Source organism: Erythranthe guttata, chromosome 13 (assembly GCF_056151865.1).
Source record: "Erythranthe guttata isolate IM_541 chromosome 13, IM_541, whole genome shotgun sequence".
Lineage (NCBI taxonomy): Eukaryota > Viridiplantae > Streptophyta > Magnoliopsida > Lamiales > Phrymaceae > Erythranthe > Erythranthe guttata.
Window position 1 is genome coordinate 19,123,213 of NC_142545.1, and position 24,142 is coordinate 19,147,354.

General features: G+C 36.0%; 7 protein-coding genes across 9 annotated transcripts; 5 read left to right on the forward strand and 2 right to left on the reverse strand.

Annotated features, from left to right (window-relative positions):
- The first annotated feature begins 64 nt into the window (after positions 1 to 64).
- GHR1 (Leucine-rich receptor-like protein kinase family protein) lies at positions 65 to 4,860 on the forward strand. The gene is made up of 3 exons (XM_088812239.1): positions 65 to 2,144; positions 2,292 to 3,842; positions 4,075 to 4,860. The coding sequence occupies exons 1-3, from the start codon at positions 1,082 to 1,084 to the stop codon at positions 4,659 to 4,661; spliced, it is 3,201 nt and encodes a 1,066-aa protein (XP_088668365.1). The 5' UTR covers positions 65 to 1,081; the 3' UTR covers positions 4,662 to 4,860.
- Positions 4,861 to 5,182: 322 nt separating this feature from the next.
- On the forward strand, positions 5,183 to 8,447 carry LOC105948759 (6-phosphogluconate dehydrogenase family protein). Of its 2 annotated transcripts, XM_012971987.2 has the most exons (10): positions 5,183 to 5,489; positions 5,949 to 6,037; positions 6,253 to 6,367; positions 6,453 to 6,603; positions 6,709 to 6,785; positions 7,327 to 7,422; positions 7,529 to 7,671; positions 7,802 to 7,886; positions 7,984 to 8,063; positions 8,180 to 8,447. In XM_012971987.2, the coding sequence occupies exons 1-10, from the start codon at positions 5,370 to 5,372 to the stop codon at positions 8,265 to 8,267; spliced, it is 1,044 nt and encodes a 347-aa protein (XP_012827441.2). In that variant the 5' UTR covers positions 5,183 to 5,369; the 3' UTR covers positions 8,268 to 8,447. The 2 variants fall into 2 exon arrangements, with proteins under 2 accessions (XP_012827441.2, XP_088668702.1); XM_088812576.1 differs by lacking the exon at positions 5,949 to 6,037 and having other exon boundaries at positions 5,276 to 5,489.
- A 390-nt stretch (positions 8,448 to 8,837) lies between these two features.
- On the forward strand, positions 8,838 to 11,388 carry LOC105948757 (protein POLLENLESS 3-LIKE 1). The gene is made up of 4 exons (XM_012971985.2): positions 8,838 to 9,307; positions 9,442 to 9,654; positions 9,744 to 9,961; positions 10,081 to 11,388. Exons 1-4 carry the CDS (start codon positions 9,116 to 9,118, stop codon positions 11,249 to 11,251), a joined length of 1,794 nt encoding a protein of 597 aa, XP_012827439.2. The 5' UTR covers positions 8,838 to 9,115; the 3' UTR covers positions 11,252 to 11,388.
- An 11-nt stretch (positions 11,389 to 11,399) lies between these two features.
- On the reverse strand, positions 11,400 to 14,256 carry LOC105948758 (beta-glucosidase 12). The gene is made up of 12 exons (XM_012971986.2): positions 13,955 to 14,256; positions 13,791 to 13,860; positions 13,637 to 13,695; positions 13,482 to 13,557; positions 13,287 to 13,364; positions 13,079 to 13,166; positions 12,726 to 12,981; positions 12,530 to 12,645; positions 12,215 to 12,447; positions 11,999 to 12,136; positions 11,791 to 11,899; positions 11,400 to 11,702 (listed from the first exon to the last, which is right to left on the reverse strand). The coding sequence occupies exons 1-12, from the start codon at positions 14,171 to 14,173 to the stop codon at positions 11,486 to 11,488; spliced, it is 1,659 nt and encodes a 552-aa protein (XP_012827440.2). The 5' UTR covers positions 14,174 to 14,256; the 3' UTR covers positions 11,400 to 11,485.
- A 2,565-nt stretch (positions 14,257 to 16,821) lies between these two features.
- On the forward strand, positions 16,822 to 18,885 carry LOC105948911 (ethylene-responsive nuclear protein / ethylene-regulated nuclear protein (ERT2)). Its single transcript, XM_012972175.2, has 2 exons — positions 16,822 to 17,175; positions 17,347 to 18,885. Exon 2 carries the CDS (start codon positions 17,355 to 17,357, stop codon positions 18,756 to 18,758), a length of 1,404 nt encoding a protein of 467 aa, XP_012827629.1. The 5' UTR covers positions 16,822 to 17,175; positions 17,347 to 17,354; the 3' UTR covers positions 18,759 to 18,885.
- Positions 18,886 to 20,333: 1,448 nt separating this feature from the next.
- Positions 20,334 to 21,206, reverse strand: LOC105948704 (putative germin-like protein 2-1). Its single transcript, XM_012971933.2, has 2 exons — positions 20,981 to 21,206; positions 20,334 to 20,878 (listed from the first exon to the last, which is right to left on the reverse strand). Exons 1-2 carry the CDS (start codon positions 21,102 to 21,104, stop codon positions 20,334 to 20,336), a joined length of 669 nt encoding a protein of 222 aa, XP_012827387.1. The 5' UTR covers positions 21,105 to 21,206.
- Positions 21,207 to 21,902: 696 nt separating this feature from the next.
- LOC105948703 (dihydroceramide fatty acyl 2-hydroxylase FAH1) lies at positions 21,903 to 24,072 on the forward strand. 2 transcript variants are annotated; one of them, XM_088811722.1, is made up of 7 exons: positions 21,903 to 22,140; positions 22,396 to 22,456; positions 22,658 to 22,750; positions 23,003 to 23,199; positions 23,309 to 23,414; positions 23,501 to 23,647; positions 23,736 to 24,072. In XM_088811722.1, the coding sequence occupies exons 2-7, from the start codon at positions 22,406 to 22,408 to the stop codon at positions 23,853 to 23,855; spliced, it is 714 nt and encodes a 237-aa protein (XP_088667848.1). In that variant the 5' UTR covers positions 21,903 to 22,140; positions 22,396 to 22,405; the 3' UTR covers positions 23,856 to 24,072. The 2 variants fall into 2 exon arrangements, with proteins under 2 accessions (XP_088667848.1, XP_088667849.1); XM_088811723.1 differs by having other exon boundaries at positions 21,929 to 22,155.
- The last annotated feature ends 70 nt before the right edge of the window (positions 24,073 to 24,142 follow it).

Sequence of the window (24,142 nt, forward strand, 5' to 3'; positions counted from 1 at the left end):
ACCTTGACGTCCACTATGACAAGATTCCCCTTACTTTTTGGCGGGCAGATTTCCTTATTTACTCACAGATTAATTAAACGAAAAATTAAATTCACTATCCATTTCCCGCTATTACTATTTCTTTTTCTTCTATATTCTGCTTGCTGCTCCCACCATCTTTTTGCAGTATCTGATATTCCAAATAAATAAATCAATATTTAAACCTTAGCACCACTTTTTTTTTTTTTAATTAATTAATTAGTCTTTATGCATAAAATTCGAAGGAATCCAACAAAATATAATTAAAGGTTTTTTTTTGTGTTGGGATACCCACGTGTCTTTTTGGAGAGAGAAAGTGATTGATTTGGTAGGAGTATTAATTTCTTATGTTTAAAAATAAAGAGATGAAAATAAAAAAAAAGTGTGAATTGATTAAGAAATTAAGAAGAGACAAAAGGCATTGCCTTTTTGGTGTTTCTATAAACCTCACAAAGTTTATATGTGCACAACAAAGACAGAGTGGAGGAGTTTTGCTCACTGTCTATTACCAGAAAAGGCTAATCTTTTTTCATTGTGTTTTAGGGTTTCGAAAGGCCAAAGCTTTTCTGGGTTAATCGTTTTTCACTGTCTTAAACCCATTTAGAATTCCAGATTTGAAGGTCCTTTTCTTACTTTTCAAGAACCCCATTTTTGCTTTCGCCTCCCAACTCAGTTGAAAAAGTGAGAAAATTGATTTTTTGTTAGTACATTGTTGTTTTACAAGCTTCTTGAACTCCCCCAGAGTTGCCATGCCGGAAAAATGGTGATTTGTTGTTAGATCTCCGTTTTGTTGTTGTCATTTTTGTTCAGCTTAAAGGCGATTTTTTTTGCTGTCTTTTTTTCTTACCACTGTGTTGTTGTCTGAAAATGTGTTACATTGAAGTTACGCTGTTCAAAGATTTCCCTTTTTGCTTGTGGTAAGAGAAGGAGGCATTGTCCGGGCTGTGTTTTTGTCTTGAAAACCCAGTTCAGTATATCTTGTTAATGCTTTTATAACCCTAGTGCATTTTCCTTAAATTCCAAGTTGTGTAGTGTTATCTGTGGTTGATTATTTGGGGTGATTATGAGGGTATTCAGATTTTTAGTGGTGAGTCTTTGTCTTGTCTCCTCTTTGGGGCAGCTTCCTTCCCAGGATATTTTGTCGTTGCTCGAGTTCAAGAAAGGAATCAAGCATGACCCAACTGGTTTCGTTGTCGATTCGTGGAATGACGAATCGATCGATTTCAATGGCTGCCCTTCATCCTGGAATGGGATTATGTGCAACGGTGGTAATGTTGCAGCGGTTGTTCTCGACAATCTAGGTTTGTCTGCCGAAGCAGATTTGAGTGTCTTCTCAAATCTTACCATGCTCGTAAAGCTTTCAATCTCGAATAATTCCATTTCTGGTAAATTGCCCGACAACCTTGGGGATTTCAAAAGCCTTGAGTACCTGGATGTTTCCGATAATCTTTTCTCCTCCTCGTTGCCACCTGGGCTCGGTGAACTTGCCAGTTTAAAAAACTTATCGTTGGCTGGTAATAACTTCTCCGGTTCAATCCCGGACACAATTTCTGGGTTAGCCTCGATTCGGTCTTTAGACATAAGCCGCAATTCTCTCTCTGGCCCATTACCTTCGTCTTTGACTAGGTTGAATGGTTTGGTGTATCTTAATCTGTCACTAAATGGCTTCACGAAAAGCATACCGAAAGGGTTTGAGATGATGGCACAGCTTGATGTGCTCGATTTTCATGGTAATATGCTTGATGGTAAATTTGATCCCGAATTATTGCTGCTTACTACAGCAAGCCATGTTGATCTTAGTGGGAATATGCTGATTAGTTCCGCTAAGGAGCAGCAGAAGTTTCTGGTGGGTATTTCTCCGTCGATCAAGTATTTAAATCTCAGCCGTAACCAGATAACAGGATCACTTGTCAGCAGCGGTGCTGCTCAGGATTTCGGAAGTTTGAAAGTTCTTGATTTGAGTTACAATCAACTGTCCGGGGAATTACCTGGGTTCAATTTTGTTTATGATCTTGAAGTCCTGAAACTAGGTGGCAACATATTTTCTGGTCCTATCCCGAACAACCTTTTGAAAGGAGATTCTTTGGTTCTAACCGAGTTGGATTTAAGCGAAAACAACCTGTCAGGTACATCTACTCTGATAACTTAGCATTGCATTTATAATTTGTTCGTACCATCTTTTGAGATCTGAATCGACTTAATGGAGGTGGTTTCTAATTATTATCGAAAAAACCAATTATTTACGACTACAACAATTTATTTTACTTTTACAGGGCCTGTGGGTATGATTACGTCAACAACATTGCACACCCTTAACCTCTCCTCCAACGTGCTTTCCGGTGAGCTTCCATTATTAACGGGTAGCTGTGCTGTAATTGACCTCTCGAGAAATCAGTTTGGTGGAAATTTAACGAGGCTCCTCAAATGGGGAAACATTGAAATCCTTGATCTCAGCCAAAACTATCTGGCGGGGCCCATTCCGGAGGTAACTGCTCAGTTTTTGCGTCTAAATTACCTCAACCTGTCTCGCAATTCTCTCAACGGTTCTCTCCCAAAAGTTATCACACAGTTCTCGAAACTCACAACCCTTGATCTCAGCTTCAACCAGTTTGACGGACCTCTTTTAACCACACTTTTGTCATCATCGACTCTTAAAGAACTTCACCTGCAGAGCAATGTACTCTCTGGAACCATCGATTTTTCACCTCTCTCTAATGATACAAATCTGCTCGTTCTTGATCTCTCTAACAATAATCTCAATGGCTACTTCCCCGATGGATTTGGATCGTTCACTGGACTTCAAATGCTTAACATTGGAGGAAACAATTTCTCGGGCTCACTTCCTACTTCAATCGGTAACATCACTACTCTAAAGTCATTAGAAATTTCCCAGAATCATTTCACTGGCCCACTGCCGGAGAACTTACCCAACAGTCTTCAAAGCTTTAATGCGTCGTACAATGATCTTTCTGGCGTCGTCCCCGAAAATTTGAGAAAGTTCCCCCTGTCTTCTTTCTACCCTGGCAATTCCGATCTGCAATTCCCAAACCCTCCTCGTGGATCTCGCAATGGTCCGGGTGGAAATCCGAGCAAGAAACACTTGAGGGCACTCATCAAAGTGGCAATAATAGTTTCTTGTGTGGCTGCCCTGCTTATATTGATCCTACTCGCCGTTTTCATCTGTTACAAGCGAAGATCGAAAAGGACGCTGCCACATGTAACAACCAAAGATGTCAGCCGCCAAGCTTCAACAAATCCTTCCTCCTTCGGTGGAAGAGACCGAGGCGGCAGTGGCGGTGGCGTGGTGGTCTCGGCCCAGGATTTCGTGACACCAAGAAAAGAATCATCGTCGGATATAATTACCCCCGAGGAGAAAATGACAGCTGTAGCTGGTTTCTCCCCATCGAAGGGAAGCCACTTCTCGTGGTCGCCCGAATCCGGTGATTCATACACTGTTGAGAGCCTTTCGAGATTGGATGTCAGATCGCCCGATCGACTGGCGGGTGAGCTGTACTTTCTAGATGATACAATTGCATTTACGGCAGAGGAACTTTCGCGGGCCCCAGCGGAAGTTCTTGGAAGAAGCAGCCATGGTACATCTTATAGAGCTACTCTGGAAAACGGGATGTTCTTAACTGTAAAGTGGTTGAGGGAAGGTGTTGCTAAGCAGAGAAAGGAGTTTGCTAAAGAAGCTAAGAAATTTGCCAACATAAGACATCCGAATGTTGTTGGCTTGAGAGGGTACTACTGGGGGCCCACGCAGCATGAAAAGCTTATTCTTTCGGACTATATATCTCCCGGTGGTCTTGCTAGCTTTCTCTACGGTAATAACTCAGCTACTTTCTCGAAAAATTATTATGCCTTTTTTGTTTAACTCATGATTTTACATCTGAACTCGGTGTCAATATTTGTTCTTGTGAAAATTTTCTTGGATTTTCTTCAAAATTCCTCAAGCAATTTTTGAAGTTCGTGTTCGCACTTGAATGAAGTTACATTGTATAGTATATATGTGGTTATGTTTTCCTACGCCTTTTTTAACAAGTTTGTAACTACCAGACCGCCCCGGAAGAAAGGGCCCACCGCTAACATGGGCACAAAGGCTCAAGATAGCAGTGGACGTAGCACGTGGCCTAAACTATCTCCATTTTGACCGTGCTGTCCCTCACGGAAACCTCAAAGCAACAAACATACTACTAGACGGGCCCGCCGATCTCAACGCCAGGGTGGCGGATTACTGTCTCCACCGCCTCATGACCCAATCAGGAACCATCGAACAGATTCTCGATGCCGGAGTTTTGGGTTACCGTGCTCCAGAGCTCGTTGCTTCCAAGAAGCCACTGCCTTCATTCAAATCGGACGTTTATGCTTTCGGAGTGATTTTGCTGGAACTTCTCACCGGAAAGTGTGCCGGAGATGTTGTCTCTGGCGCTGATGGCGGAGTTGGGTTGACCGATTGGGTTCGGTTGAGGGTTGCAGAAGGTAAAGGATCGGATTGTTTCGATGCTGACCTTGCGTCGGAGATGAGTGTTCCGATGGCTGATAAGGGGATGAAGGAGGTGCTTGGGATTGCGCTCCGGTGTATTCGTTCCGTGTCTGAGAGGCCTGGTATCAAGACTGTGTACGAGGATCTTTCTTCGATTTAGTTTGTGTATTTTTTTTTTTGGTGGACGATTGTCTGAAAATGGGAATCAAAATATAGCTCATTGATCTCCCCTTCTTTTAAGTAGTTGAACTAGGAATTTAGTCTGTTTTTTTTTTCTTCTTTTTGTGGGTTCTTTCTTTTTCAACCATTGTTGTAAATTGGGACTTCTCTTGATGTTGTATACCAAGGTTCCCTTTCAATTGCTTGCTTATTACATGGTATGTAGATGCATGATATTTATATATATATATATATATATTATTAAAATTTTCCACCTATCACCAATTGGGTACGGAATCTAGAAGATTCTGTTGAATTTGATATGGTAAGGATGGACGTTTAAAAAAATTCATAATTGAGGGGTGGTTGTAATTATTCAAACTGTAGGGGGCTGTCTTGTAAATTAACATTACCCTCAGGGGTTGGCCGTAATATTCCTTAAAACTTTATTAAATTTGAAATTATGCATAAAATATGTACAACTGGGTTTTTGACAGTGTTTTACCTGTATTTATGGAAAAGTTACTGTCCTTAGACAACTCAAAATGACTGGACGGTAAGAAAGTAATATCCGAGAAGTGGCATATAAAACGACAAGACGGCGGCGGAGTTGCCACTGGTTCTCCCATAAACAATTATTCTCTTTTTCAAGAAATTGAGTGATCTCTCTCTCTCTCTCTCTCTCTGTTAAGAAAAGAGAAACTCAACAATGGCGGCTTCTATTACTTACAGACTGAGATTGCTGTTCTGTCTTAACAAACGCAGACCCGAATTCACTTCTTCTTGGGCTCGCTTGTTTTGTTCGTCATCTCCCCCATCTCAATTTGATGTAAGTTTTCCTTTTTTTTTTTTTAATTTATTTATTGAAACTGTTTAATTGTTGGAAATCTTAACAAATTAGATGTGTTAATGAGAAATAGTGCTTGTTAATAGCTTCTGTTACATGTCTGATCACGCCCTAGTTTGTTCGTGCTTGTGAATTTAAGCCCACTTTTCATAATTCTGATTCTTAAACAGAAAGAAAAGAAAAACATTGTCTAGGGTTTCTGCTGTATCATTGTAATTGCTACCCCTTGTTGACTGACTGAGAGTATATTCGTTTTTGGATTCTCTTTATAAATCTGCATGGGCAAGAAAAACATTGTCTAGGGTTCCACATCAATTTGAAGTAGGCACTGGTGTTTTCGCTACGATTTCAATCGATAATATCGTAAAGTTTATTCGATACCAACAGACAGCATTTTGATTGATATGATTTTCTGGTTTTATTGGTATATTATTATTACAGAGAGTTGGATTCATAGGACTGGGAAACATGGGATCCCGGATGGCCGTTAACTTGATTAAAGCCGGATACAGTGTCGTGGTCCATGATGTGTAATTTTGATTTCATTTTCTCGTATTTTCTTTTGTTAAGATATAATTGTGTAGTCTATAAAATTGTACCAGTTCACGAGTTGTCGACTTGTCGTTGTGGAGGAGGACGATTGAATTGACTAAAATCACTTTCAATTACTTCTAAACGGACATAGTTTCAATTATTTGATGTTAGCGTATCCGATTTCAATATGTTTACATCTCTTTTGATACAGAAACCAAGATGCGATGAAGAAATTCTCCGAGCAAGGCATTCTCACAAAGAATTCACCTCTCGAAGTTGCTGAAGCAAGTGATGCTGTAATTACTATGTTGCCATCTTCGGCCCATGTAAGCTTTAAAATGGTTTGGTTTGAAGATTTTGTCATTTAAACCGACCAAAATTAGGACAAACCTAGTTGTTTCGTATTTGCAGGTGATGGATGTTTATACGGGACCGAAAGGTATGCTTAGTAGCGGGAATCTGCTTAGATCTCGTTTGTTCATAGATTCCTCTACTATTGATCCTCAAACATCGAGAAACCTTTCTGCTTCCATTTCTAATTCCAATTTGACGGGCTCGGGAGGTACTAACTACTCTTTAACATTGTTTAACAGAAATATTACAATATTTTTCCTTTATTTAAATCCCGGTCGGTCATTTCAGCGTTGCATTTTATTCTTGTTGAAAGGTCAACAAATTTCTATGTTGGATGCTCCTGTATCCGGAGGTGTTTTATCTGCCGAGACAGGCTCGCTCACTTTCATGGTATAAACATTAAACAAACACTTTCTAGAGTCTCGTTCCAACATTACACACACACACACACACACACACACACACACACTGATAGGAATCGAGAACAATCCAAGAGAATAGTAAATAACGATGGCCGATTATGTGCAAGAATCTTAAACACAATAATATACCATATATAGTTGTCCGTATGGAGAGGACAAAACTCCAGAAATTCATACAAGTTACTAATTCCCAATCCCTAAAAACTGAACAAATACTAACTATTTATACTAAATTAACACAAAACTAATCTCCTAAACATAAGGAATAACTGAAATCTAATAACTGACTTAATAAAAGTCAGTTTATGGATAAACTCCTAAACACATGGAATAACTAAAATATAATAACTGACTTAATAAAAGTCAGTTTATTGATATATTATCCTTAATTAACTTCCATTTCTTCCTGGAAATGAGTTGGTAGAGGTGGAATTGTATCACACACACACACACACACACACACACACACACACACACACACACACACACACACTAAGATTTTTTTGCAGGTAGGTGGATCGGAAGAAGCTTACGTGTCGGCAAAACCTCTGTTTCTCTCGATGGGAAAAAACATCATTTACTGTGGTGGTCCAGGAAATGGTGCGGTACGCTACTCTTTGCTAATTCCCTATCTATTGCAAAAAAAATTATATATTAACTGAAAATTATCGATTTTCTTGACTTGAATATCTTTTGTATAAAATAATACAGACAGCAAAGATATGCAACAATTTGGCGATGGCAGTGAGTATGCTTGGAGTATCAGAAGCATTTGCACTAGGGCAGTCGTTGGGTATCGAAGCCACTACTTTGACTAACATATTTAACTCTTCCAGTGCTCGTTCTTGGAGTAGGTAATTTTTTGTTCGATACATAAATATCTCCCCGATAAATCCAAAATCATCTTCGTTTTTTTTCTTTCATTCTATTTTATTCACAAGTGTACTATAGATTAATTTGTAGTATGTTATCTATCCTTATCAGTGATACTTATAATCCTGTGCCTGGAGTGATGGATGGGGTCCCGGCTTCCAGGGACTACGATGGCGGTTTTGCTACCAAACTGATGGTATATAATATATACGCATATATGTATATATATAAGCTGATGTCATGCTTTATATTACAACAACATAATATATAAATACTGTTGTGTTTGGATGTAGGCGAAAGATCTAAATCTTGCAGCAGTATCCGCCAAACAAGTCGGGGCAACAAGTCCGATGACATTTTTAGCCGAAGAAATGTAATTTAAATAATGTTGTTATTTTTTTGTTACCCTTTCATTCGATGCTATTATATATTGTCCGATAATCGAATCTATCTGTTGATATGTATGTACTAAAATTAATTACTGTGCAGATTCACACAAGTTTGCAATGAAGGACATGGAACAAAGGACTTCTCGTGTGTTTTTCGGCATTATTTCTCCGGCAAGGATCAAATTTAATTTAAGGTGGGGTTGGGATCTTCAAAATTCGAAATTGATCGTCATTCATCGACAATTTTTCGTTTTCGTTTTCTTTCTTCTTTCGTGTGACATAAATTGGTTTTACACTACTATTTTGTGTAATTTAATAAAAATATATGTTATTTCTATTACATTGATCTCAATTAAATTGTTGATCAATAGACAGGATCCCTAAAATGTGGCACTCATTTTTTTTTTATATAATGATTTTAAAATTATTTTTTTATTAAAAAATCTGTAATTAATTTACATACAAACTTAAAATCTGTATAGTACAAATTGATTTAAATAATAATTCTTATTCAAACCAGAATGGAGTTAATAATTTTTTATTTTTTATTAGAAATTCAAATCCCGTTACAAATTGAAGTAGGGAGGGAAGCAACAACATTCGAACAAATTAAATAATTAAATTAACTATTAAATTTAATAATTAATTTGTTGGGAAATTAATTATGAAAAAGGATTAAAAGAAAAAGGTAACAGAAAAAAAGAAAAGAACGAAACGACGCCGCCTTTTACCAACGTATACTTATTTAACGGCTAGTTAACAACACCTTTTCATCACAGATGATCGGACTCTTCTCCTCTTCTCTCTCGATTCACAATTTCTTCAATCCGATAAATTGTTTTTTTTTTTTTTTTTTATTATTACTGTAAACCCTTTCCCTTCTCCAGAATACATAAAAATTAAATAAATAAATAAAAAAGATTATTTCGATTTTATTTTGTTTAATTTCCTTGTTTGATATACGCAACACTTTTCTTGATCAATCAGTAGAGTCTTTTATTGTGTAGGGTTTAAAGGGTTCATCAAGAAAATTACAATGTCGAACGGCAGTGATTACAGCTCTCAGCCGCGAGGGTTCTTGACGCCGCCGCCCACATGGCGGACAAGAAGGTGTTCTCCGGTGATGCCCGGGTCGGAGAAGAAACCTCTATCCAAAGATTGCCCCTTTCATATCATTCACAAAGTCCCTTCTGGTGATTCTCCCTATGTCAGAGCCAAACATGCACAGGTTCAGTTAATTTCTGATTTTCCATTTCATTTTCTTGTTTTTTTCAATTTTAATTTTCTTGATCATCAGTATGTATTGCTCTTGTTTTTGGTAAATTCTATATATTGAATGGTTAATGAATCTGGAAATAACAGCTGATAGACAAAGATCCAAGCAGAGCTATTTCTCTGTTCTGGGCTGCGATAAATTCCGGTGATCGAGTCGATAGTGCCCTAAAAGACATGGCTGTTGTCATGAAACAATTGGATCGTTCCGACGAAGCGATCGAGGCCATCAAATCTTTCCGCCATCTCTGCCCTTTTGAATCTCAAGAATCCATTGACAACATATTAGTTGAACTGTACAAGGTATAAAAATATGATCTTTTCGTGATATTATTACCGAATTTTATTGTTTGGTGACGAGGTACGACTAATAGTGGATGATTGAAATGCAGCAATCTGGTAGAATCGAGGAGGAGATTGTAATGCTTCAGGTAAAACTGAAGCAATTAGAACAAGGAATCGCTTTCGGTGGGAAAAGGACAAAGATGGCAAGATCTCAAGGAAAGAAGATTCACATCACCGTCGAAAAGGAATATTCGAGGTTGTTAGGGAATCTAGGTTGGGCTTACATGCAGCAGAAAGATTACAAGTGCGCCGAAGAGCATTATAGGTAGTCTTTCTTTTCTGATGTATCTGCAAGGATTTTTTTTTTTTTTTTTTTTTAATTTTTTATTGTCTTAAATCTTATCTAAAATGTGTGTTCGTCGCTATGTTTTCTACATCGTGCAGAAAAGCGCTGTCGTTTGAATCGGATAAGAACAAGCAGTGCAATTTAGCAGTATGCTTGATGCACATGAACAAGTTGACAGAAGCAAAGTTGCTGCTCCAAGCAACTTCTGACAACAATGGTCGTATAGACGAGACGCATGTCAAATCGTACGAGCGTGCCTATCAAATCCTGCTCGAGTTCGAGTCACAGCAGAAATCTCCGTCTGTCGAGAAAAGAGCGTTTACCGATTTTCCTTACGAGAAAAGAGCCGATTCTAATAATTGGAGAACAAATCAGTGTCAGCCTAACAACATGGGACAGAAAGGAGCATCTTCTCAGCTCAAAAGGGCCCACGAAACTCCTTGCAATCGTACTATTCCGAAAGTACCCTTGACCCAGCCACAGATACGTTCGAGAATGGGCGGGCCCACAGAAAATGGAAATGGATTTTCTTGTCGGAAGTTGTGCTTTGGGTCATTTGTCGGTAGTGAAAATGGGCAGTCGCTAGTGAACCAAAACGTAAACTACTATTCCAACGTTCATCCTCCGAGCGAGACGCCAAGAATTGTACCGCAATTTTTGGAAAAACGTCCTCCGTTCGACGGTGGAGGTTGGAGAAAGAATTCAACTGTGAAGTTACCCTTAGAAACTAAAGATCAAGAATCTGACTTGCCTTCAGAATCGGAATCTTCTTCTACAGACTGTAGAAAGACTAAAGAAGAAACACCCGACAAGAATAACACAGTTCAAGGTTATCGAAAAACTTGCGGGTTTTCGAAATGTGAACACAAAAATTGGGCCGATATGGTTGAAGAAGAAGAAGGGTTTAATGATGAGAATGTGGACTCTAACATAATTCACGAGACTCCTAAACCGCTCGACTCCGTCGAGAAATTAGGTCAGAAGATTGAAAGGATTGATCTTGGAAGTGGATACTTCACTCAACCGGAGAAACCCGCCTTACAGACGAACCAACCGACAGCTAGGCGGTCTCTGTGTTTCGATCAGAATCAGAATTCAGACACGGCGAATCTTCATTGTACTTCGCCATTAACAACGAAAGTTTTCAACTTTGAAGACCAAGATATGGGGACACCATTATCTTCAGAAGATTTCGGGTCCGATAAATCTATAAAGCGTAGGAACAGGCTGCAGGTTTTCCGGGACATAACACTCGTTTCCGAAAACTAGCTATTGAATTATACGTATGTTTTTCTTGAAGTAGAGTAAGATGATTCTTTTGTTTTAAATTTTTTATAGTGATCGAATTTTAAACGTACGTATAAATGTAGTAATACTTGAGAATTATTTCCAGTCCATCAAACAAACACGAGTAAAATTACGATAAAAGAACATTTTATTCGAAGACGATGAATCTTATTGGTCAAACAAACAAACAAACAAACGCACTTGCTTTCAATCTTGTTACTGATCGTAAATTCTTCTTGTTTGAAGGTTTTGATCAGTTGTTGTTTTGTCAAAGTTAGCTTTGAGCCACTGCGCAGAGAGTTTCGGGTATCTTGTTAAATTCTTATCTTTGAAATCGACGTAATGAATCCCGAACCGAATTAAAAAGCCAGACGCCCACTCGTAATTATCTGTCAATGACCATGCGAAGTATCCCTTCACATTCACACCATCCCTGCGTAAAAAAATTAAAAAAGAAAATTAGAAAACAAATTAGGAAATACCACTGAATGAATGAAGTAATTAATTAATTCATTATTTACTTAATTGCTTCGCGCAGACAGCAGAGGTGATCGAGCAAGTACTTCTTCCTCCGGTGATCTTGAATCGCTTCAGACATCGGTAAACTGTCGTTCCTGTTTTCGTCAAGCCCTGCGTAAAAACGATGACATCATCGTAACTCGTTATTACTTTAAATTATTATCAGGTTTAATAATGATCAGTAAACATTATTTATCGACTTGTAATTACCATTCTCAGTAATGTAAATGACAGGGTCGTTATATTTCAGTTTTATGTGGTTGAGAATTGCGCGGATTCCCATTGGATAACTGTAATACCGACTCCCGTTGCTACTTTGTTCCCCGATAGGGACGCCATCTTTTAGTCCTGTACCAAATTAATTGATGAGAAAATATTTTTTTATTTAAATTTGAAGATAAATGCAATTATAGATAATTTAATTACCCGAGAAAACAACCCCGGAATCTGTAACGTAGCTCACGGCATCATCATCATCGTCGGTATTAGGATCACGAAGTATATTAATTGCGTACTGTCCACTGTAGTAATTGAGTCCTAGAAAGTTTATTGATCCTTTCAACATTTGTTCTTCCTCTTTCGTGAATTCGGGCAGTCGGTTTCCGACGCGCTTTCTCATGCTATCTGGATATTTCCCAAATGTAATCGGATCCATAACCCTGATTATATGAATGAAATTTTAATTTAGTAATTTTTATTTTTATTTAATTGTAGCAACACATTTGTAATAACAAAACTCACCATCCTAGCATGAAATCAAATGCTCTATCTCTAGCATCCATATTTTCCCTTGTTCCATTGTAAGACAAAAACCAGAACGAGTTAATCGTTATTCCGATCTTACCCTTCTGTACTTCCTGCATTTTTACTTATATCCTATTAATAAAAATCGAAACGACTAATCTACAAATTGATGTATGTATGTATGTATGTATACCTGATATTTAGTTTTGTACAAATTGACAGCAGCAGCATGAGAAAGAAGCTGATTGTGTGTCGCAATATACGGCTCGACTGCCGAGTCACCACCGGTGCAAGTACTAGACACCGAGTTGGAACATCGACCGGGTGCAAACACACCGAGTGTATATCCGAGATAGCTGAAGCACCACGGTTCGTTTATAGTCATCCAATGTTTCACCCTATCACCAAATTGGTCGAACAAGAGATCCGCAAAATCTCGAAAATCGTTCCTGTGTATAATTATTAATTTATATTGCGATTAATAAATACACTCTAATTAATTATTAGCTTATATTTAGTCCAATAAAATAAACTTGAACTGCTTACACAATTCGACGGCTTAAAAAACCGCCATATGCATCTTCTAGAGCTTGTGGAGTGTCGAAATGCATAATAGTCACCCATGGTTGTATACCTACGTACGCACATTATATTATGCACCACAATTAAAGATTAACTAAACTAATCGATAAATTGAAGATATCGATCGACTAGCCAAAAAAATAGAGGATTGATGGATGGATCTTAGCCGCACCGTTAGCTAAAAGCTCGTTAATTAGGTCATTGTAGTAGTCGATTCCGCCTTGGTTCACACCTTTACTTACTGTTCCACCTGAAAATAAAATTGTGAAGTAAGCATTCACTCTGTTAAACAAAATTAAATTAACTTAATCAGAATCAGCATTTTACTTAGAGAATTGACACTAATTAATTCAAAATTAGGAACAACCTGGCAATATCCTACTCCAAGATATTGAGAATTTATATGCATCAAACCCCATATTCTTCAAAATTTGCACATCTTCCTGTAAAATACAAAATTAAGTCAAATGGGTACCATTAATTTGGTCCAATTTTTTATTTTATAAAAAAATGATAAAAGACCTTGTATAGATGATATGAATCAACCGCCACATCTCCAGTACTACCATCTTGTATTTTGTCTGCAATTATTTAGTGAATATTACACATTTAATTATGAGTGAGATCAATATTAGAATTAATTAATTAATTAAATAAATAATTAATTAAAGAGAACCTGGATATGTGTGTGTGAAATGATCCCACATGGAAGTACCTTTCCCACTTTCATTGTATCCACCTTCAACCTAAATTTAATTTAAGTGTCAATAAAATCCATTTTTTAACAGACATTTCTACAATTAATCAAAAATTAAAAAAAATTAAAAATGAAAAATTGACCTGATAAGCAGCTGAACCGGAGCCGAAGATGAACCCGTCCGGGAATCCTCTACGGTTGATGAATGCTTCATTGCACGTGCAGTACTTATGTTGATCATTATTATTATTATTATTATGCAGCTGCGGAGATCTGGAATTAGCAGAAACAAGTGCTACTGCACTAAGAACAACCGTAGAGGCTATCAACAGTACCAACTGCTGCTTCTGATAACTTCCCATTTTAGTTGCCGACCGGTGCAGTTACGACACCGTTTAGTTATCCGTTGTTGTGTATATGCCTTTTGATTTGGTGCATGAGTCATATCTATATATAAAGACCGCATTAAAGATATAATAATAATAATAATAATAATAATAATAATAATTAAAAAAAATTACAGTGAAAGAAATAGAGAGAATATACAAAACTCTATTTTATTAATTAGCATATAAAAATAGTAGTATTTATTTTACTGACTTGTTGGCATATTTATTTTAAATGCACTAGTGCTGAATGTTGATTGATAAATTAAAATTTACTAAAAGATAAATAAATTTATGATTAATTGTCATTATTAAAACAATAAATATGCTAAGTTTTAGTTTTTACCCAATTTGTATATTTCGATTATTTTCTTAGGCATCAATATTGATTGTATATTTCCACAGTAGCTACTTCACAAACTTTTGCGGGACCATGTATTTCTTTTTATTGTTTTCTTATTACAGAACCAAAAATTAAGTACGAATAATTTATATGGACGGTAATGAAGCAACAAGAAAAGCCTGTGCTGCACAATAAATTTGACTGCCCCCACACAGCTATTATTTTTTTCTTCAAGTCCCTTCAAATTGTACTACTATTTGAAAACTTTGGCACATAAATTAATTAAAATTTTATATATTGAAAAAAGAACACAATAAACACCTCTACCCTATAGTTTAGATATTGGTTCAATTATAATCACCCATGAGTTACGATAAAATTATAAAAAACCCCATTTTGTTTGGATAATTATAACAACCCATCAACTATAAATTTTCTTACATGTTCACCCTTACGGTTTCTAATTTACTGGAATATTCTTGATTATATGGAATATTAGCACTTTTGTACCCGTTTTATCCCATTCAAGATCCAAATTTTGAAGCAAGATGAACATAAGATGTGCTTTTTGGCTTGTATATATCAGATAGTGGTGCATCAGAAACTGTATTATTTTACACAAATCGAGTACTAACTAGAGCACATTCACGGAATTTAGATAATTATGTTGAATTGAACACCATAAGAGGTAGATGTAATTATCTAAACAAGATAAGGTTTTTCGTAATTTGACAGTACCTCACAGTTGTTGTAGTTTACCCTTAGATATTTGTATATAACTATATATACACATGTATATGCTCCAAAAAAACGTGTGAAAAAAAGCATCAATAAATACATTAAAGATGGGCCTACTAACCTGATTATAAAATTATTTGTGGGGAAGTAGGTAATTTGAATGGAGAGAATTCCATTTGAAAGGTGTGGCAGTTGCAGGACCAAATGTAGTTGTTGAATGGAAAGGATAACCGCAGCTGTCCATGCAACATGTAAATGGAGCCCATAACTATGAATTGAAGCCCAATAAATTATATCAGTTAATATATAAATTAAAATACCCCACAACTATGTTTTCGATTAACAAATAAATAAATAAATAAATAACGGGGCGATTTGAATGCAATGACCCAAAGTTGGCACATAAATTAATTCACCATTCCGGCAGATATAAAATCTTACTCACCATTCAACCCACACACAAAAATTAATTAAATATTTTTTTTATATATATATATTATTTTTTATAATTTGATAATCCATATTATAAAATTTAATTTCCGAGGTAGATATTTTGATTGAGTTAATGGAGGCCCAGGTTGAATGGATAAGCCCAGGAGTCCATGTAAGATGTAGATTGAGCCCAACTTCAACCCATAACTATGAAGCCCACTTCAACATTTCTACTTAATTAACACAACTTTATTATTAGTACACTTAATTATTTTTTTCCTCATAATTAAGTTTAATAAAAATCAATTTGACCGGTTAATTAATATTCCCATATTTGGGCCGAGCCCATCTTAATAGGTAACCATCAGTTAAAGATCAATCCGTTTTTTTTGATCCGAAGAGCCATTAGTTTGGCCCAAAACTTATTATTTTATTTTTTATTTTTTTATTTAAATTTCACCACTTTGATTTATGCAACAATAATTAACGATTTCAAAAGCACATTTATTTTGTCAAAAGCATAAAGTTACACGCCATCGTGTCCAAATTAGACTGTCTCCACTCTTCACACTTCACCAATTATACTTACGCATGTCAAATTATGTATTACTTCTTCTAAATAAATAAATAAATAAAATTAATAATAATAATTTATTAGTTATATGGAGTGGTCGATCTCCAAATTATATAATCAACCCATACCTCAATTTCGTATGATCTCACATTCCACATCAAATATAATTGTCGATATTATTTAACTGAAAATGACAATTATGTGGAATATTTTAATTATTTTAATTTTTAACGCTTTAATATTTTTTTTCTGAATTCTAAAGATCAATAAAATCAAATTGATGTCGTTACGCTAATTAATTAGTTATTAACGCTGCGGAGTCTTCATTAGTAAGTTTGAATTGACAAATCAAGTGGTTGAACGAAAAACTTTATTCACAAAATGAAAAAAGCAGATTATAATAAGATTGCAATTAAAATAATCAAGCAAATTAGGGTTGATTTAGGGAAAGTTTTATTAGTTGTGGAATATCCCAATATTAATTTAATTTCCTTAATTAATCCGAGTATTAATTAAATATCCTTAATTAATCCGTCTAGGTACAGCAGAAGAAGCCCAACCTACAACTGCAACAACAATGTCCATTAATTTTCTCCACCCACGATTGTCACAGTTGAAGGCATTCATTCCTCACGCGCCACCGCCTTAATTACCCCCTTCACTCTTCTCCTTAAATTAATCCATTTCTAGGGTTTCGATTTTATCTTCTCCACCCTTCTCCGTAACCAATAAATAGTGGAATTAGACAGACAAAGATCATACCTTTTTTATATATAAAAATCAATCATCTTCCTCGATATTTCTTCGGTTCAAACAATGGCTTTTTTATTCATTTGAAATGACCGTACAATTCCCAAACCTTGAAGAAGGGTTTTTTCGAATCCGAATGTTGTAAGAACATAGTAAAAATGAAAAACCCCCAAACTTCTCTTTCTTAGATCAATTTCCTTTGTTCTTTCATTTCGAGATAAATCTAATTAAATCATTTTCCCATCTCAATTTTTTTTTTTTTTTTTTTATTTTCTGGTGTTGGATCAGCTTTGATTCGGTTCTGTTTTTCAGTTTTCACCATGCCTTTCCCATGGAAGAAGGTGAAAAGCACAAGAATTTCCCAATTTGTGAACGATCACCTCCACAACTCTCAGCGGCGGCGCGACGGCTCCTCCCTTTTCGTCGAAACTGGGTTTCCAACTTCTCTGGTTGATCTCTTCATTAAAAACCGCCAAAAATTAAAAAAATCATCCAAGAAAAAGCATCAAATTCCCCCAATTTCACCCCTCAATGACGAAAGTGTCCCGATTACGGCCGGATCGCCGACCCCTTTTCCGTCACCTTCGCGGCAGATAGTTACAGGATCACATTCCCCTGTTCATATGCATTCCCCTTTGCACTGTCCTTCACCCTTAAGAAGTCCGTTACATTCGCCTCCGCCTTCCGTTAATAGAATCCTTGTCGTGGATGAGAGGGACCAAATCGCCGAAAGGGGATTGGATGCGAATACGGTTTTATTAGTGGTTTTTAAGATGTTTTTGGTGGTGATTTTGGCGCTGTGTACGAAAAAATTGACTGTTGGGATTACCATGTCAGCTTTGTTGTTGTTCTTACTAGAGTATATCGGTAAACATGTCGGTGGATTGTTGAAGCCGTTGAAGTCGATTGTGCAGAGTGTTCGGAGATTATTGAGATTTAAGGATGTTAAGTTAGATGAGAATAAAGGTGTGGTCTTGATTCCTGGTTGTTCTTCTTCTTTGGAGAGCTATGGATCGAAATCTCTTGATCAAGAAATTCAAGTTGTTGAATCAGAGGATTATTTTGCGACACGTGTGGATGAAATTCAACCCGAGGGCGAGGTAGTTGACGGGTCCTGTTTTAACGTTCGATTGGAATATAGAGAAATCAAATTGCAGGAGGCGGGGGCGGTGGTGGTGGAGGAGGAGAAAGAAGAGTCTGTTTATAAAGTGGCTGCGGAATTCAAGAGGAAATCACGTGGAGCTAAGATAAAATCAAAGATGAAGAACTTATTTCCGAAAAAATCAAGGAAAGAAGGCGGATCTCAAAAGCACGAAGACAGTGCTTCGTTGTGCGACGAATCGCAAAAGCATGAAGACAGTACTTGGTTGTGCGATGAAGTGGCGGAATCAGAGAGTGCTAGCGAATCATCATCCGTTTCGAGCCGTAAATACAAGGAGGAAGATGGCATGATGCGCAGCACCATTTATGATTCCAGTGCAGGATTCTCGGAAATCAGTGAAGAAGTAGGCGTAAAACACGATGAACAAATTGAAAGTGGAACAAGTTGGAAATATTTGATACTCGGTGTTATTGTTCTTGTAGGACTGATCGGAGGACGAACGTTTGCGCTTCTGCTAACGTTATCGTGGCTACTGCTATTGAAATTTAGTAAAACGATGCCAATGTACACGAACGTCGTTCCTACTAGTACCGTGTCTTTTAGCGATAAAAAATCCATTTAATTACTTCGTGTTTTTCGCTTCTTGTGAATTACTCTTTCACCTCAGATTGTGTGTGTTATTAAGGTTATAGAGATATACAGGGTGTTCCTTTTTTTTTTTTTTTATAAATATTTTCTTTGTACTTTAACATGTAAATTTATAGATCAAGTCATATTTAATATTTAGTATTGAAAAAAAACAGAGTTTCTGCATTTATTTTACTCATTTTTCATAAGAAATATAAGGTGAAGTTGCAGATTTGATTAGCCGTGAATCGTGATTCATGAAGATGAGTAGTTAGTTGTAAAGTTTCTTTCTTTATTTCTTTTTTCATGTTCAATTGGCTTTCTTGTGAGCCACATGTGTGACTCAGCAGCCTAACTAATTAGCTTTATTTTTTTTTGGTTGTAAATTCTTGATTATTATTATGTGCCAATAATCACCTAATTTTTGGCTACTAAATATTATCACGTGGCACAATTTGATTTAAATGTGTGCTGAGTTATGTTACTCTATTTCATTGCAATAAATGAAAGCATATGTACAACTTTGGAAGCTCATTGGAAATATCTTGACATCTTTTTTCTGGTTTGTTTGTTGGACCAATCTGCAATTATTAGTTCTCAAGTACTTAAAGCAGGCAGACATACAGAAAGCAGTCAGTCAGTCCTATGGTCAAATCAACTGCAAATTTGTTTCACTCGCTTAGAGAAGAATATCTTGGCATATTCTTTGTGTGTTATTTCATTTTTTTTTTTTTTATTACAATTTTTTTTACAAGTGTGGGAACAAAGTCTTTACAGCAATGTGTTCCATTAATCACATGGAAGTGGTGTGTGGACCCATAACTCCATAACTGAAGAGCATCACTTGCTTAATGCTTAATCTCACTTTTCTAGATGTGAATATGTTCTGTTTTATTTGTCCTTTTTTGTAATTTTATTTTGTTAATTGGTTTGCTTCTAATGTGTGCCCATTTACGTAATATGATAATTAAAAAGCATTATTCCAAGATAATTAGTCTCTGTATGGATGGATATATTTTTAATTTTTTTTTGGGGTGAATTGACTATACTTGGGACTGAACTATCACTTGAAGAGGACCAAGCAATTGGTTGTCACATTAAAAAGATTAATTGATTTTAACTAGTCAATTAATTAGACATACACAAACAACGTGGAAAATTATAATCTTAAATTTTTGATGTTGATGGTTGACTGGTTGTAGTGATTTTGATTCTTTATTTCGTTTATATTTTAAAATTTTTATATACGCGTTGATTAATGTCATTTTGTGTATGTATCCGATATGTATTGACTATTTCGAAATTAAATCAAATAAAATAAGAACTATATATATTGATTAATTTACTTCTTTCATTTCATGAATTATTATTATATTCAACCACCTTGTGTTAATGGCTTAATGCTGACTTTAATATTGGATTCCTTTAGATTTTGACACAATCAATCAAGATTCAAGAATATATATTTAGTTTGTTGCTGCAACAGTTGTTCAGATTTTTTCTTCTTTATTTTCAGAACCCCCCACTTCTATATTATTACAAATCTGTACACTCCTTTTAGTAAATAAAATTATTTGTAAGGCGCTCGTAGCTTATTGACAACGGACTTATCAATCTTGAAGGCCTTGGCTAACACGTCCGAGTTTATCGGCGGATCCGAACCGAAAACGGAGTTAGCAATCGGAATAACCCCCGGATTTTGTCCGCTCAAGAACGCAATTGTGACGGCGTTTTCTTCACCGACGTTCTGCTGAAAATGAACAAGCCCGAAAGGGAATACAAAGGCGTCCCCCTTATGGAGTACTTTCGAGATCAGCCTGTTTTCCGGGCCGTTATCCGATGTGATAAAGCCCGCTAGAACTGTGCCTTCAAGCACAGTGAGTATCTCGGTGGCGCGTGGGTGGCGGTGCGGCGGAACCAACCCTTGCGGAGAGTAGTCGACTCGAACGGTGGATATTCCGAGGGTGTTGAGGCCCGGAATCTCGAGCACGGTTGGCCGGTTTACGAACACTCCGAGGGGGTTTGAGGTGTTTCCGGCTATGTTCAGCCCTCTGAAAAGGAAGTTGTCGGCGGTTACTTGCTTTTGGTCTAGGCATGCAAAACCATTCACCCTAACTGCATGGAAACAAAATATTTATAAATAGAAAATGTATAAAATAAATCTTGAATTGTATATTGAGAGAAATAAATCAATTTTTTTTTCAAATTTCTGCTGACCTGGATTTTTGAAATCAGCAACGCAAAAATCTTGAAGAGGGCTTGGCTCATGGGCTAGGACAATTAGGGTAGTACGGTTTATTATTGCAAGAATACTTAGGAATAATAACATCACATTTGCCATTTCTTTGAATTTTGTGGTCGAATTAATGATTATTGAGAATATGTGGTACTACAATTATATAATTGTTAGCTAGGGTGGAATTCTATATATATTGTTGCAGGAGAGGGAAAACTGAAGACCAAGTCACTTGGAGGAGATATATTTCCAAATTTAAAAACAAAATTAATAGTAGAAGATAAAAGTAAAATACTTGATTTTGTACATATATTTGAACTATTCAACGTGATGTATGTAGCTTATAATAATTAATTAGGGCTTAATTATTCAAGAATCGGTAGGCATTATAAAATACTAATTGATGATACAGTCCAAAAGATGAGAGCTTAATACCTACATATATAAAAACATCTTGACTTGGTTTCTGTAGTGATCAAGAATGTTTCTAAGTGGGCATTGATCCAATTTATGTTATTTATAATCATAATAATTAAATATTAATATGGGACTGCAATTCTTTAGTAATAAAACCAACAACATATCCTTAGAATAATATTGATATTGTCCATGAGAGCAGCTGACCTATACGCTTAGAACATGCATGCATGGCCAAGTCAACAAACACAATACTATAATGTATTATAATCAATTGTTTCTCTTATTAATTAATCAATAATATTAATCAATTGTTTTGATATCTCATGTGATTTGTATATTGTAACTTAAATCTAAGTTATGGATGTTTTATGGGCCCATCAATTTATTTGATGGGCCCACAACTTCTAAGTTATTATTATTATTATATATATATTTTTTGAAAAATCAAAATAATTAATAATAATAATAATAATTAATCCTGGTATGTGTGGAAAGGGATTCGAAATTCTAGAAGGCGGAGGCGGTGGTGCGTTGAGTTTTAGGGGCAGACCATGGATTCCGCTACACAGTTCATTCATTTCAATTCCCCATTATTTTCGGAGTTCTCCTTCTCAAATTACCTGATTCATTCGCACACAGAAACATCAAACAACACAGTATTTTCACAAAGATTAAAAGTTATCTGCTTTGATTTCTGACATTAATTGGCACTGTGTTAAAGGTACATACATATTCGGTAATCGCCTTCCCTTTTTCTTCTTCTCTTATATTTCTGCTTTTATTTGTTTCAATGGGGATGGATATATCATATTTTCCTGTTAAAATGAACAATATATTTTGCAATTTTGATTTTTCGTTCCTTGTTGTGTAGAATTGGATGCTTGATTGAAGAAACTAGGGTTCCTGTTTTTTTTTTTGAAATGTTGCAGGATGATATGTAATAATACTGTTTTTCATTTTTGTTCATCTTCGTCAGTGGTGCCAAGATGGTCGGTCAGGCATTTACAGTGGACCTGAACAAACCACTTGTCTTTCAGGTTAAATTTATCCCAATATTCTGATTTTTTTTTACATCATCCATTACTCAAATTCATCAATTTTCCTTTTGATATCATGCTGCATGGTATGGAAATGGGAGTCAATTTTGCTATCCGATTTTAAATATTCGATTACATTTAGTTATAACTTATAAGTAGCTGATTTATGAATTGCTAAATAATAGTCGATGGTTCGTGTAGGTCGGCCATCTCGGAGAAGCTTATGAGGAATGGGTTCACCAGCCTATCGTCAGCAAAGAAACCCCTCGATTTTTCAAAAATGACATAATGGAGGTTTATATATATATAAATATATTATGCTGAATTATGTTATATCTATTATCGAAGATTTACTTACTATCTCAGCCAGTGGATTGAGTATTGCATTTTGTAGATGATTCAATTTGGGGGATATATATATATATATATATATATATATATATATATATATATATATATATAGCTAGTTGCTTTAGTACTCTGTATTCTGTAACACGAAACAGTGCGTAATATAAACATAACAAGTCGTATATTCTTGTGGAACAGTTTTTAACACGCACCGCATGGTGGGCAATTCCTCTAATATGGCTACCGGTTGTATATTGCTTTGTCTCGTCATCTGTAAAAATCGGAGTTCCCCCTTATCATCTTGCAACTGCTATGATAGTTGGTATCTTCATTTGGACATTGCTCGAGTACTCTTTGCATCGGTTTCTTTTCCACATGAAAACAACTGGATACTGGTTGGCTTTCGTCCAGCTATATTGTTATTTTTCCTTTGCTCTATTCGCAAATTACGAGACGATTTTTTTTTTTTATAATCTGCTAATAAATCGGCAAAATTTAACGCAGGGGTAACACGGCTCACTATCTTCTTCACGGATGCCATCACAAGCACCCAATGGACGGGCTTCGATTGGTTTTCCCACCTGCTGCAGCGGCAATTTTAGCCTTTCCAGTATGTGAAATGTTCGATGAGATTATTCAAAATTTTCGTTAATTTCTTATATTTCTACAACCCTTATTTTGTTTCTGTCGTTTTAGCTGTGGAATCTGGTCAAGATTCTAGCACCTGCACAGTACGCCCCTGCTATGTTTGGTGGCGGCTTGTTGGGATATGTCATGTACGATTGCACACATTACTACCTGCACCATGGCAAACCGTTGAAGGGTGTATCTCATCAGCTCAAGGTAATTTATTTATCTAGTAAAATTAATCTTATTGATAATCATGTATTTGAGCTGCTAATCGGGAGTTATTTCGTTGCGTTAAATGTAGAGAAACCACATGGACCATCACTTCAGAATTCAAGATAAGGGATATGGAATCACTTCAAATTTCTGGGACTGGGTGTTTGGAACAACACTTCCTAAAAAATCTGCCAAGAAAAGTAGCTGACTTTTGTTTGTATAAAGGGATTTTAGAATGAAATTTGATGGTTTATAGTAGCATCTAATTTTCTTTAGATGTATGTACATTTCATTTCCACTTTTTTTTTTTGGTTTTATTTAGTAAAGTTGTTTTTATTTCCTGGAATTGTATATTAAGGGAAGGATACTTTATCCACTCCAAAATATTCCAATTTTTTTTTTTAAAATTTTTATTTATTTATCAATTTTAACAGAGAATCTAATAAAAAAGGCCAAATATTGACAGTAATGGCAATCGGCATCACATGATGTTTA

Excerpts from the sequence above, each read along its gene's own strand:
- GHR1 (XM_088812239.1), top strand. The coding sequence starts at position 1,082 with ATGAGGGTATTCAGATTTTTAGTGGTGAGTCTTTGTCTTGTCTCCTCT. Across the intron at positions 2,145-2,291 it reads AAGCGAAAACAACCTGTCAG|GGCCTGTGGGTATGATTACG; the intron begins GTACATCTACTC and ends TTACTTTTACAG. Across the intron at positions 3,843-4,074 it reads TCTTGCTAGCTTTCTCTACG|ACCGCCCCGGAAGAAAGGGC; the intron begins GTAATAACTCAG and ends TGTAACTACCAG.
- LOC105948759 (XM_012971987.2), top strand. The coding sequence starts at position 5,370 with ATGGCGGCTTCTATTACTTACAGACTGAGATTGCTGTTCTGTCTTAAC. Across the intron at positions 6,786-7,326 it reads CAGGCTCGCTCACTTTCATG|GTAGGTGGATCGGAAGAAGC; the intron begins GTATAAACATTA and ends ATTTTTTTGCAG. Across the intron at positions 7,887-7,983 it reads GTTTTGCTACCAAACTGATG|GCGAAAGATCTAAATCTTGC; the intron begins GTATATAATATA and ends GTTTGGATGTAG.
- LOC105948757 (XM_012971985.2), top strand. The coding sequence starts at position 9,116 with ATGTCGAACGGCAGTGATTACAGCTCTCAGCCGCGAGGGTTCTTGACG. Across the intron at positions 9,655-9,743 it reads TATTAGTTGAACTGTACAAG|CAATCTGGTAGAATCGAGGA; the intron begins GTATAAAAATAT and ends ATTGAAATGCAG. Across the intron at positions 9,962-10,080 it reads TGCGCCGAAGAGCATTATAG|AAAAGCGCTGTCGTTTGAAT; the intron begins GTAGTCTTTCTT and ends TACATCGTGCAG.
- LOC105948758 (XM_012971986.2), bottom strand. The coding sequence starts at position 14,173 with ATGGGAAGTTATCAGAAGCAGCAGTTGGTACTGTTGATAGCCTCTACG. Across the intron at positions 12,982-13,078 it reads TTTTTAAGCCGTCGAATTGT|GAACGATTTTCGAGATTTTG; the intron begins GTAAGCAGTTCA and ends AATTATACACAG. Across the intron at positions 11,703-11,790 it reads TGTCTGCGCGAAGCAATTAA|GGATGGTGTGAATGTGAAGG; the intron begins GTAAATAATGAA and ends TTTTTTACGCAG.
- LOC105948911 (XM_012972175.2), top strand. The coding sequence starts at position 17,355 with ATGCCTTTCCCATGGAAGAAGGTGAAAAGCACAAGAATTTCCCAATTT.
- LOC105948704 (XM_012971933.2), bottom strand. The coding sequence starts at position 21,104 with ATGGCAAATGTGATGTTATTATTCCTAAGTATTCTTGCAATAATAAAC. Across the intron at positions 20,879-20,980 it reads TGCTGATTTCAAAAATCCAG|TTAGGGTGAATGGTTTTGCA; the intron begins GTCAGCAGAAAT and ends GTTTCCATGCAG.
- LOC105948703 (XM_088811722.1), top strand. The coding sequence starts at position 22,406 with ATGGTCGGTCAGGCATTTACAGTGGACCTGAACAAACCACTTGTCTTT. Across the intron at positions 23,200-23,308 it reads ATGAAAACAACTGGATACTG|GGGTAACACGGCTCACTATC; the intron begins GTTGGCTTTCGT and ends AATTTAACGCAG. Across the intron at positions 23,648-23,735 it reads GTGTATCTCATCAGCTCAAG|AGAAACCACATGGACCATCA; the intron begins GTAATTTATTTA and ends CGTTAAATGTAG.